The 12,298-nt window shown below is 44.0% G+C and overlaps 1 protein-coding gene across 8 annotated transcripts in view; it reads right to left on the bottom strand.

Annotated features, from left to right (window-relative positions):
* CRAMP1 (cramped chromatin regulator homolog 1) overlaps window positions 1-12,298 on the bottom strand; it is a 61,694-nt gene that overhangs the window by 23,248 nt on the left and 26,148 nt on the right. For all 8 annotated transcript variants that reach the window (XM_014520213.2, XM_025204150.1, XM_014520211.2 and 5 more), the window contains 4 exons: window positions 6,957-7,042; window positions 5,790-5,913; window positions 4,508-4,589; window positions 2,212-3,477 (listed from right to left, as the gene is read on the bottom strand). In XM_014520213.2, coding sequence (XP_014375699.1) covers window positions 2,212-3,477; window positions 4,508-4,589; window positions 5,790-5,913; window positions 6,957-7,042 — 1,558 coding nt within the window. The remainder of the gene's footprint in view (window positions 1-2,211; window positions 3,478-4,507; window positions 4,590-5,789; window positions 5,914-6,956; window positions 7,043-12,298) is intronic.

Genomic DNA, 12,298 nt, shown 5'->3' on the forward strand with positions numbered 1-12,298 from the left:
GCAGGAATTATTCACATAGCAAAGCTGACTTATAACATCTAAACTGACACTGGCTCAAGCTACTCCTGAAATTTGCAGCACCTTACCTAACATTACTAACATTATTTCTGGGGCACCCCTGGAGACAGCTATTGCATGCTGCAGCATAACATGACCTCTTATCACATGCTTCTTGTTCATGCAAAGCTCAGACATTTGACAAAGTAGAAAAAATGAAACTTCACGTGAACTTAAAAGGTCCCCAAGCAGAAATATTACCTTCCCTATATCCAACCTGCAGAGATAAGAGTTTAAATAGGACAAAACAATAGATGGTTTCCATACCAAAAATAGTTGTGCTGAAAAATAAGGTGGTATTCTAATCCTTTGTCATTTAAATTGCCATTTTTTGGTTTACATGGCATCTACATGCCATGTAGACAACCAGGAAGGTAACAGAATGCTGCCATAAAATTTATCCCCTGGGAATGCATCCTTCACATCCCCACAGCATTTCCTGCAGCAAAAAGATCCTCCTGCTTTATCAGAATACAATCAATGCAAGGATGTTTATTTTTTAATATCAGGCACTGCTGTTGAAAGGGGACCTGGACAAATAAGAATCTCATTCATTCTTCTTTTTTTTCTTTTTATGTGAGCACCACACTACTTTGAATAAAGACATTAATGGCACTGAAATGACAAGGAAAGAGCAAGTAATAAATACCTTAAGACTTTCTTTTAGCTTTTAAAATATTTTTAAATAGTTCTTGGCCACTTCCTAGTTGCAATTGTGCGTATTAATCAACACATTTTCCCTGGATGTCTCACACTGCTAGGAGTGCGGTTTTCTCTAAGCAGTTAATAATAAGAAAAGACATCAAAGGCCTACAAGATCCACACCACAAGATATTACAGTTTAAGGCTGCAGCTTAAATCTGGACCCACAGCTCCACTAGAATGGTCTTATGTCAGTGACCTAGGAGTAGCTCTCAGGACATGAATTAGCAGAACTGAATAAAACTGCCACTATCTAATGAGGATCATCTGTGCTCCTTTGCAGATTAGGAATCTCTTAGGTTTAGAAGCTAGTATCAGACATTGCTTTTGAAAGGAAAAAAAAAACAAGTTTCCACAAGCAACCAAAGGTCAAAGGATTAACTGGCTATTCAGCAGGCATGATTAACAGACACTCTAATTAGAAGACCTTGTGTAAACACTAACTCATCAGATCCCCACCATATGTATGTGGTCTTATCTATTGAATTCTATTGCTTCTTGTGCATTAACAGAACAATTTATTAAGCTTCAGCTAAATTAAGACTCTCACAGAGAGCAGAATTTAGTCATAGAATCTTTAACACTGGTGACCATACGCAAGTAGGAAAGAACACAGACTGACCCAAATCACAGGTTAAGTCGGTAGGATCAGCACAGTGGGAAGATTTTTTTCACAAGTAGATAGAGCAGACTGATCCTGAGGTCATTAGATGCAACACAGCATTCACTTTGTCACTTTCAGATTTACTTTCCAAGCTCACTGGTAAACCACTTGCTCCAAATATAATCTTGGAATAAGCAGCATTTAATTGTTAGTCACATCCTCTGTTCTGTTGTGGTACAATCTCAGGCACCCAAGAGACTTTTTTCCTTGACTTGTTTAAACCATCAAATTAACATTAGTAATCAAAGGTTTACAGTTCCTTCTAAAAGATTAGCTTTTACATGCAGCTAGTGTGATGGCTTCCCTTTAGCGCAACAATAATGACTGTTTATCATTACTGCTATTGAAGCTGAGGATCCAAGGCTGAATATTTAAGTTAAAATGGGATAAAAAAAATGAAGGAGATGCAGCTTTTGGTGGCGGATTCTATTTTGCTTCTATTTACCTGGGATGGAATTTTCTTTCTAAAAACCAAGATCACTATAGAGCTGGGCACTTATTAACAGCAGAAACAATAATAGACCTAAGCTGTTATCCCCCAAATCGCATCCTGCACTTTAACATGTATGGCAGGGGCTGGTGGCAATTCAACATTGGTCACAGAAGCTAAACTATCAGTAAGCCAACAGCAGTTTTGTGGCCTGGGGGACAGGCAGCAAAGAGGGGAGTGGTGGCCAGGTTAGAAGTGGCAGCCTACCTTCAGAACAAACTGCACTGGTTTGGCTCACCACTCTTTTTTTTTTTTTTTTTTTTAAAGTTGTCAACTTCTAACCTAAGTCATTACTTACTGGTTTGGGGTTGACTTCAGTAGAAATGAGCTTTAAAAGGCAGTTGAGAAGTCTCTGCTTGTGAAAGGGAGTACATGTGGGAAGAGCACTGGGTTCAGTTGTTTTCTCCCTGGAATCCTGGGTTTCTGGCTCTAAGACTGACAGCCAGTCATACTCCAGCTGCAGTTTGTTCGGCTTGCCCATCATGAGGTAGACTTCAGCCAGCGTAAGGCTCTCGGAGGTTCTAAGACTCCATCCCTCTTCTCTGACCTGTTGAGCAAGCCGGCTCGGGTCATCTTTGAGAGACTTTGCAGTAGATTGTCCCTGAGATGAAGGTGGAAATGAGGAGCTCAGCTTCTCTTGAGAGTCCTCCATTACTGCATCTGGTAGCTCCTTGGTACAAGCCTCAGGCTGTGGTCCCTGGCAGTGGCTAGCCTGAGTTTCAGATCTGGACGGGCCATTGCTGGGTGATGCTACCCCACCTCTCACCACCTGTGCTGAGCTGGGGTCAGCTGTTTCTGTGCTCCCAGTTGAAAGAGCCACAAGAGAAGTGCTCTCAGCTGAGGGAACTAAGTCTTTCTGATGCAGCCTGTCTGCACAAGAACATTTCTCTGGAACAATCAGGTCCTGACAGGACTTCATGTACCGTGGGAAGGGATCAAGCAGAGAGAGTTCTTCCACATCAGGGATCTTGCTGCAGGCACAAGTTGTGCTGCATGATGGTAGCACAATTGCTTCATCACCAACTGGGGCCTCCCGACCCTCAGCACAGAATGCCACTGGGATTGACTTTTCAAGACTCTCTCCTGGATCTTGAAGTCCAGAAGGTGGTTTATCAAGAGCGTTTGTGACACCAAGACTTGGAGCTGCCCCTTCTGCTAGGCCATTCTCTGGGGAGCCATCTTCAGTGCTTGCAGAAACTTCAGCTGAAGGCTGAGAGGTTCTGCCTGGCTCTGTAGTGCTCTCTGCCCTTCCGACACCCTTACCTTCTGTTCCCCGTGGGTATTTTAATTGTCCTCTGGCTGTCCCCTGACCACTTTGTATGCCTAGAATCTGTGCAGGAGGCAATAAGTGAGAGTCTTTTGTGTTCTGTTTGCATTTGCCAGTTTCCTGCCAATGCACTGTGCAGAAAGCTTTAGAGTGAACCACTCTGGCTACCCCAGGGAGTGGGCTCAGCGTACAGTTCTCCCCTGGGAAGAGATGAAGCATCACTTTCTCCTCTGACAAACTGCCTCTTGCTTCTGAGTCTCTGGAGTCTTGAAGTTGCCGTTCCTCTAGTGTTTTACGCTAAATATGCCATGTCAAAGAATATAACAATATACAGAAGAGCTGCAGTATCAGCTGGCCACTTTCCTAGATAGAAGTAGTCTCATTTGTAGTTTGGGAACCTGTGGGATACGTTCTCCACTCAACAGTATAATGTTTTATTATCAGGTTTATACTGATATAATAAAGGCTCCATATATCTCACAAATGCAAGAGCAATTTTCATTCATATTCTATAGCAAGGCCACACTGATCTCTGCTTTACACTTGTGCAGCAGACTAGAAATTACATAGCAACTGTGTTTAAACAAAAAGCAAAGTTTTAGCCAAATAATATGAACATGGAATTCAAATTCAGTTCAGTAGCCCCCATGTTGCACTTGGTTCTTTTGCCACGTGTAAGATGTTCCCTTGACAATTCTGTAAGGCTTAAGCAATAAAAGATTAAATTAAAAACGCCACAAAAGTAAAAAAGCATGAGAAAACTAAAAAGAACAGAAACTAGATGTTAACGGAGGAATAGTCAGTATCTTACATATCTTTATCCCACATGGATCAAAGGTTAAAGGTAGAGCTATCAAAAGTTAATCTTCATGATAAACAATGGGCTTGTATAATGTATAGGTAGCAGCAGCAAGTTTCCATCCCCATTGCCCAACCAATCTTGACCAGTTGAGACTAAGGAAATTAAATTATATCATCAGTCCCTCCCGACTACGCCAGCAGAGCCAACTATGATAGATGATTTTTCAGTGCATAAACCTCTCTGACCATATGGATCAAGTCCACCATTTAAAGGAATAGAAAAATAGTGAATTTCATATAGGATCAACTATATTTATCAAGGGAGAGCAATAAAGTATTGAGGCAAAGGAAAAATGCTTCCCCATTATCACTAGCTCAGAGAGATGGACCGTTTCCCATTAAGGGATCATGAGTTATATTTTAAGTAGGTTTAGACATCAGAGAACTATTGGGACTAGAAGAGGGAGGGAATTTCCCACAAATCATGGCATTCAGAGGAGTTAATCTCTAAAAAGGAAAAGGATACAATGCGCACTTCATGGAGAGCCCACTTCTGCTTCAGGAACTCAATGAGGCTGGAGACCTTCCGATGTAATTCCACTATCATTCTGCACGGGAGAGAACCAATACAAGAGAACACAGGACACAAGTCAGAAGAAACTCAAAACCTAGCCTGCTGCTGGAACAGAATCAAGAGAAGACACAGGCACAGTATAAATTAGGAGCAGAGACTGCAAAAAACATGTCATACAAAGTCATTCATACACCTATGTTTGCATGAACACTCTAACCCTACCCTCAAGAAACAAGAGGTAGTTTGGAAGTAGTTTTAGTGCACAGTAATAACATGTAAGGTAATTCATAATTTGTGAATGACCTCAAAATTCTCTCAAATAAATATTGCAGAGGTGATCTGAGTTTTCATTTACTTTTGGTCAAGACAGAAGACAGGTGGATAACTGAAGTACTATCCCTAGCAAATAGAACAAATCTGCAATAGCAACTGTGGCATGGAGTGTAAAACTGAAGTAAAGTTTCTCTCCCCACATTTTACCATAATATGTTGGTTGCTACCAAGAGAAAAGAAAATTAACCCCTTCCTAATCTTCCCCCTATCCTCTGCATCAATACCTTGATATCTTTATCTAGGAAATGTAAGTTACTCTGATCTAGAATCAAGGTGACTGCCCCAGGCCCCACACTTTGGCGGGCCCTGTGGAGCTAGGTAGATCAGCAATGATGCAGAGCTGGCTGGAGCAGCAGCTCCACATCCAGCTGCTCATTACCCCCCACCCCCAGCTGTCAATGGCAGTGGCAGCTTCTTTGGGCCTGTGGGATCAGAGCAGGGGCAGGGCCCGCATGGGCTGATTTGCCCCAGGCCCCACACCCTGCTCAGGTCGGCTCTGAGAACCAGTACTATGAGCCAGTGCTCTATCTGCATCCCCTCTGGAAATGTGGCACAAATGGTGCAAAGTATTAATATCTTAAACCCTAGTAAGTCCAGAAACAGCCTGGAGAACTCAAACAAGAACGCAAATTAGAGGGGATATAGCATAATGGTAATCAGAATGATGCAGTTCTAAAGTCTGATGCCACAAGACCTACCATAGTCTGAAACATCGTTAGCCAAAGAAAATGCTTTCAATATCAGCAATTTAGGTCCACTGCTCCTGGATTAGTGAGCGTTTTTATTTAACTCTTTGCAGCCTGCTTGGCAGACAGAATGACGTTGCAAAGGTGCTCCATTCCAAACCCAGACATTCCCTCCCCCATTCTGAAGACCTACTACACATCTTGTCTCTGCTTACCTGAGCCGTGGGTTCTGGGCAAGACTCTGCACCCGAGCCCACGCATGATTATTTCTTGGCTGCAACTCCACAGGCACCTTAAGAGGAAGACGCACTGGCTTCTGATCCTCCTCATCACTAATACCTAAAGGAAAAAGTAGCCCAAAAGCATAGGTCAAAGCAAGGAGCAAAGGTAACTATGCTCATTGTATAAGTCTATACACGAACGCAGAGGTTGAACTGATGTACTGGAATTCCAGCATGGCAATTGCTGTGCTCCAGCAGCCTCTTGCATCTCATCCATCAGTGTCCCCATGCTTAAAAATGGTGGTGGGGTGCTTGAACTAAAGCTTGTCAACTAAACAAGCTTTAGTTCAAGTGCCCCTACCACCATTTTTAAGCGTGGGGATGCTGATATAAGAAACACGGTGGTGCTTTAATTAGAATGGCTCTTGGAGCCACTCTAATCAAAGCGCCTTCCCTCCCACTCCCAGAGTATGTATAAAAGTGCCCTCAGTCCAAAATAAAGCTAAGTGCTCAGTCCAAAATCCAGCTAATGATGGAAGCATACTAAGAGTAAGCAGGCAGCTCAGCTTCACCAGAGCTTATTTTCTCAGGCCACCTCCAGTTCTGACAGACCAGTGCTTTCCCTGCATACTGTAGCTCTACTGGAACTTCCAGCTGACTAAGCAGTGTCAAAACAGACAGCTGGAAACAGACTAGGAATTTTTCAAAGTCTTAAAATGCCCTTAGTTTGGCTCATTGAAAACCAAACGAGCTGTATTGAAGTGAAGAGTGTAAACAAGGTCCAAACTGCTCAATACTCATTTGCTGTGTGAAAAAGGCAGCAAACTGCATGAGCAGCAACAGTTTATAGAACAACACAAAGAGAAGAGCTTCTAAAGTGGCAACTTCCTTTACAAACTGGTTTCTTAAATTTGCAGGGCACCCTTGGCAACTAGTGCCATATTCAAGGATTTGTGGAAATGGCTTGTTTCAAAGCAGCACTATTGGCCACACAAGAGAACAGGGCAAAAAGACTAATGGAATGAATCAGAGCCCCCTAAGAACATATGAGATGATGCATACATCTTTGATAGGAGAATTTGCACTAAAACAGGCCTACTCTCACTTGTATGCTTCAGACCATCTGTTGCAATCATTTCCATTCCAGTTTCTCTTACGTACCATCTGGATCACAGAGTTTCTTCAGTGCCCTACACATTGGAGCTTTGATCCGAAGATTTCTCCCTTTGTAGCGAACAGTCGTGGCCCTGAATGTATTTAAAAGAGAAATACTGAGGTGTAACATGAACAGAGCAACGTATACTTGTGCAGGTGAAAATGGTGAATGCATTCACCCCTACATGAATAAGCAGCAGTGCAGGTTCACAGGGTTTTAATTTCAACTTTGCCTTTTGTAGGCTCCTCTCTTCTCCTTCACTGCCAGACTCTCAGAAAGCACTGTACCCCAAGGCTGCCTAGCAAAGGAGCAATACCTCAAACACAGGACAGACTCGCATTATGTCATCCCAGAAGCAGATGGCCTTCAGAACCAGGCTTATCATTTTGGGGTGACTATAAAACTGCTTTCCTTTAGTTTCTCCCTTCAACTAAAAAAGCATGCCTCTCTGCACAAGACTCGCCTGCAGATTTTAAAGAGTTTTTAAATTTGGGATAATGCAAAAAATCCTTTTAAAGGCCATCACCAATCCCTGTACTGCAGCAAATGAAACCCAGCTGCTTGTGCTGGAGTCTGTGCACAGTAAACATTTATAGTATGCTTAACCTGGCTTTTAACTCCAGCACAACTTTAACAAAAAGCTCCTGAGAAGCAAGAACATATATTCTATTTTCCAAATAAGGAAGATATTATTTTAAATGTCTTTTCCCACTTAGACTGGCCACTTCAAAGCAACTGACTGCAATATCCACAACTTATATCATCAAGAAAGGGAATCCAGACCACTTACCAGCTGGCCAGTTGAGGAAAGCCTGTACAGTCTAGGAGGGAGGAAGTAAGAGCCTGTAGGCTGCTCGAACAGTGGGGCCCCACTTTCCTTATAATGTGGGGCAGCAAACCTCACAGGGAGATGGGGATGGAGGATGAGGTGGATTGGGATGTGGATCCTAACCAAAGCTGTTAGAAGAGGCTAACAGGAAGTGGGCTGTAGATACTAAATCAGAGCCAGAAGGGATTCAGTGGATCTGGGCCCACTCATTCCCTGATGTTTGAACTACCAAGCTGTGGGCTTCAACAACTTCAGAATCCTTTAAAGCTGCTAGAGCAGATTTTCAGAGTTCACATTTGGCTGCCAGAAGCTAAGGGAGCCCTTTGTACTGGCATCTTCTCCTGATAAACTTTGTTATACAGAAGGAGTGATGTTTTCTTTAAACTGGGGGGGGGGGGGGAAAGGGAGGGAGCAGGGGGAAGAAGAGATACAACCTCTAAAATAGTAATAAAAAGCCTTGCTTTGGAAGAAAAATCTACTTGTTAGATTTCAAACGATGCTTTCAACCCTCAGTCTGCCCTAGGCTGGCAACATAAGACTATGCAAGAACTGATATTCCTTACACTGACATGATGTACTATATATTGTTACACAGGCATTGCTACTTCTATCATCTAACTAAAACCTGGATTGTTTAGAGTTAGCTATCAGACCCTGTAGTCCACCAAATGCAACATCCAGGCTCTGCAAGTGACCAACACCTGACGTCCAAGAGGAAGATCCAATACACGTACCTGCTACTGAGGAATGGGACTCCGCTTTGACAACTGCAGTAATTACCTTATGCCCAAACCATAAAATCTGACCCCCCCACCCCATTTCTTCTAAAGCAATGGTTTTCAAACTTCCTAAAGTCACAAAACTCTTTCATATCACTACTTCTGCTGTTGAACCCCTACCCCTGGCTCTGCAGATTACACAAGCTGATGTGGAGCCAGGCGACCTACCACCTCCTGGCCTGCCCTGCCATTACTCCCAGACTCTTTGTGGAACCCCTGATGACCTATCACGGAGCAATTCTGAAAAGCATTTTTTCCAGTGCATATCCACAAACATTACTGATCAGGAAGATGTCAGAGTCTTTTTGAAAGACAATCAAGATCCTTGTAGGTGACATGCAAGTGCTGACAGTGTGTGTGTGGGGGGGGGGAAGCACAACTCGGCACTGAGCCCCTACACCCCATCCCGCTGCTGGGCGTTGGGTCCAGCCAGGCTGCAGATCCATACCCCATCACTGGCACAGAAATCATGCTGCTGCCGCCACCCCCACTGCTGCCAAGCCCTGGCTCTGGCCAGGCTGCAGTCCCATGCCTTGTGCCCTGCTGTCGGCAGAGAAACCTGGTGGGGCACATGTCGTCCCACGACCCCCACACAACATGTTGCCAATGAAGATCCTGCAACCAAGTTTATTCCATCTGTAACTAGGCCATTGTGTAACATATATAAGGATAAAAATCAGAGGACTGACCCTACATACAAGGAGCAAAATCTAGCTTGCTAACAGGAGGACTGCATTCTGGAAAAGCGAAATACTTCAATAAGAGTGGCTCTATTAGAATCTATCTTGCCTCAGTTTACATGGAAGAGGGCCAAGGTGTTCCCCATTTTCAAAAAAGGGAGGAGGGAGGACCCAGGAAACTATAGGCCTGTTAGTCTTACCTTGGTCCTGGGAAAGCTTTTCGAGAAAATTATGCAGGAGCACATCTGCGAGGGACCAGCAGGGGAGTGTATGCTTAGAGGCAACCAACATGGGTTCATCAGAGGCAGGTCCTGTCAGACCAACCTGGTGGCCTTCTATGATAACGTCGCTAAATCCTTGGGCGCAGGCGTGGCAGTGGACTTAGTCTTTCTGGACTTTAGAAAAGCCTTTGACACAGTCTTTCACCCCATTCTCATTAAAAAATTAGGCGACTGTGGTGTCGATCCCTCCAAGGTCAGATGAGTCGCCAACTGGCTGGAGGGCCGCACCCAGAGAGTGGTGGGGGACAGGTCTTTTTCGACCTGGAAGGATGTGGGTAGTGGGGTCCCACAGGGCTTGGACCTCAGGCCTGTACTGTTCAACATCTTCATCAGCAACGTGGACAAGGGGGTGAATAGCCCCTTGTTCAAATTCGCAAATGACACTAAGATGTGGGGGGAGGTGGGCACGCTAAAGGGGAGGGACAAGCTGCAATCAGATCTGGACAGGTTACAGAGGTGGGCGGACGAGAATAGGATGGGTTTCAACACTGACAAGTGCAAGGTACTGGCACCTGGGAAGGAAGAACCAGCAGCAGACCTACAGGCTGGGGAACTCCCCTCTCGCCAGCACAGAGGCAGAAAAGGATCTTGGAGTCATTACTGACTCAAAGATGAACATGGGCCGCCAATGTGGGGATGCAATCAGAAAGGCTAACTGCACCTTGTCATGCATCCACAGATGCATCACGAGCAGGTCCAAGGCGGTGATCCTCCCCCTCTACGCGACCTTGGTCAGGCCCCAGTTGGAGTACTGAGTCCAGTTCTGGCCACCGCACTTCAGGAGGGATGTGAGCAACATTGAGAGGGTCCAGAGGAGGGCCATTCGCATGATCAGGGGGCAGCAAGGCAGGTCCTCTGAGGATAGGCTATGAGGCACTACTTCACTGTCAGGGAGGCTAGGATCTGGAACCAACTTCCAAGGGAAGTGGTCCTCGCTCCTACCCTGGGGGTCTTTAAGAGGAGGCTAGACAGACACCTTGCCGGGGTCGTCTGACCCCAGCATTCATTCCTGCCTGTGACTTGATGATCTGCTCAGGTCCCTTCTGACCCTACTAACTATGAAACTACGGTGAATTAGTTTTGCCTTCAGTAAGTACAGAATACTTGTTCTTGTGCCTGACTTCCCAAGTACATGATCTCAGGCATCCAGTCTTCAAAGTCCCATTGGAGTCTGAAGACCTAGGAGGTTTACAGACATCTCTCCTAGTCACAGCACCACCATCTCAAGGGTGAACAGGTAGCTAAAGGCACCAAAGATTCTACTCTAGGCCCATCAGACAGCATGGCCCTAAAGATCTGGAAAAAGTAAGTAGGCCTGCTGTCAACCACTTGGTAAGTATTAAATTTCTCTAGTCATTATTTATTATTGTTTCTCTTTCCCCAAAAATAGTAACTACAAGCACTTTGCACAGCTTGCAAGGTTGTCTGGTTTCATTAGAACGCCTACAAATGTCCTTGTAGTCTCTGCTACCTCACAATACACAAAAGCAGTCTCTCTCAATGATTCCAGTTATGTACCCTAAAGCCTCCAAACTGCAGCAATAACACTGGATCCCTGGCCATAGTAGATAAAAAGATACCTTAACAAGCCACTGTTTGAATATCCAAAACTTAAAATGCACTGTCTCATGTGCTTGCAAATTAAAAAGTCCTGTTGACCCTACTGGTGCTGGCATCATATGAAATCAATGTCAGGTTGATAAGATATAAGAATGCATATCACAAATATAGGATCTATCATATCTATAATATCTTCTGCATGCACATGTCAAATCTTGACAAGAACAGATGAGAACAATACTTTCATGCAATGCAAATCAGCATCTTGGTAACTATTGCTTAGATACCTTTCTTAATATTCCTTCTTTAATGGAAAACACAGCAGAGTCATAATGTTCTGCATTACACCGGACCTGCATTTATGGCTTGACACAAAGCACCACCCTCAGGGGAAAGTGTCCCACTGAATTTAATTAACTTAGGATGAGGTCTTCAAATCTCAAATACTGTGGGGTCATAAGCTTCTGTAACTATGCTATCTGAGAATTGGTTCCGACACCTATACTTTAATTAAATAAATCCAAAATTTTCAACTAATTATATCCATAACATGATGTCAGGTGATATCAAAATACTGATAACAGTATTCTTGCATCATGCAGACTATCAGCTCAGTTTAAGTACTTGATCTTTGTCCAGCTAGGGTGCTTCACGTAAGATTTCTGTGGGTGCATTTACACGTGCATTTTACTGCAGAGGAGACTAATTAGCTCCACAAAGTGTCACCATCTACACGTGCACCAGTATTAAAGTGCAGTAAACTAATTAACTCTGACATAAGATAGTAATGTTGGGACAGTACTATCTTATGGCAGGGTAATTAACTGTGCTGAAACATGTGTAGACACTGACTAGGGATGTAAATTGTGCCTGGTCAGCCCAGCCAGACAGGGGCCTGCTCCGCTCCAGCTCAAATTGCTGTCCTAGGCGCACATGTAGACACTGTGCCTGGGAGTAGTTTACTCCAGCTGGAACTGCTCCAGAGTTTACTGCTTTGCATTAACTGCATGTGTAGATGCACCCTGTTTAGGGTACATAGCTTAATAATAATGCCAAGAGAAGAACTGAGCCTAGGGTTCTAAAAATGTATCAATAAGTGTAAACAGATCACTGGAGTTCTACCATCCCCTCTCTGCAATAAGATAGGAAGCTAGGAAATTGTAATGTTGCACTTTTAAATTTATCATGAAAACAGAACTTCTAGAAACCTTCAGCAGG

The sequence above is a fragment of the Alligator sinensis genome, unplaced genomic scaffold (assembly GCF_000455745.1).
Source record: "Alligator sinensis unplaced genomic scaffold, ASM45574v1 scaffold404_1, whole genome shotgun sequence".
Taxonomy (NCBI): domain Eukaryota; kingdom Metazoa; phylum Chordata; order Crocodylia; family Alligatoridae; genus Alligator; species Alligator sinensis.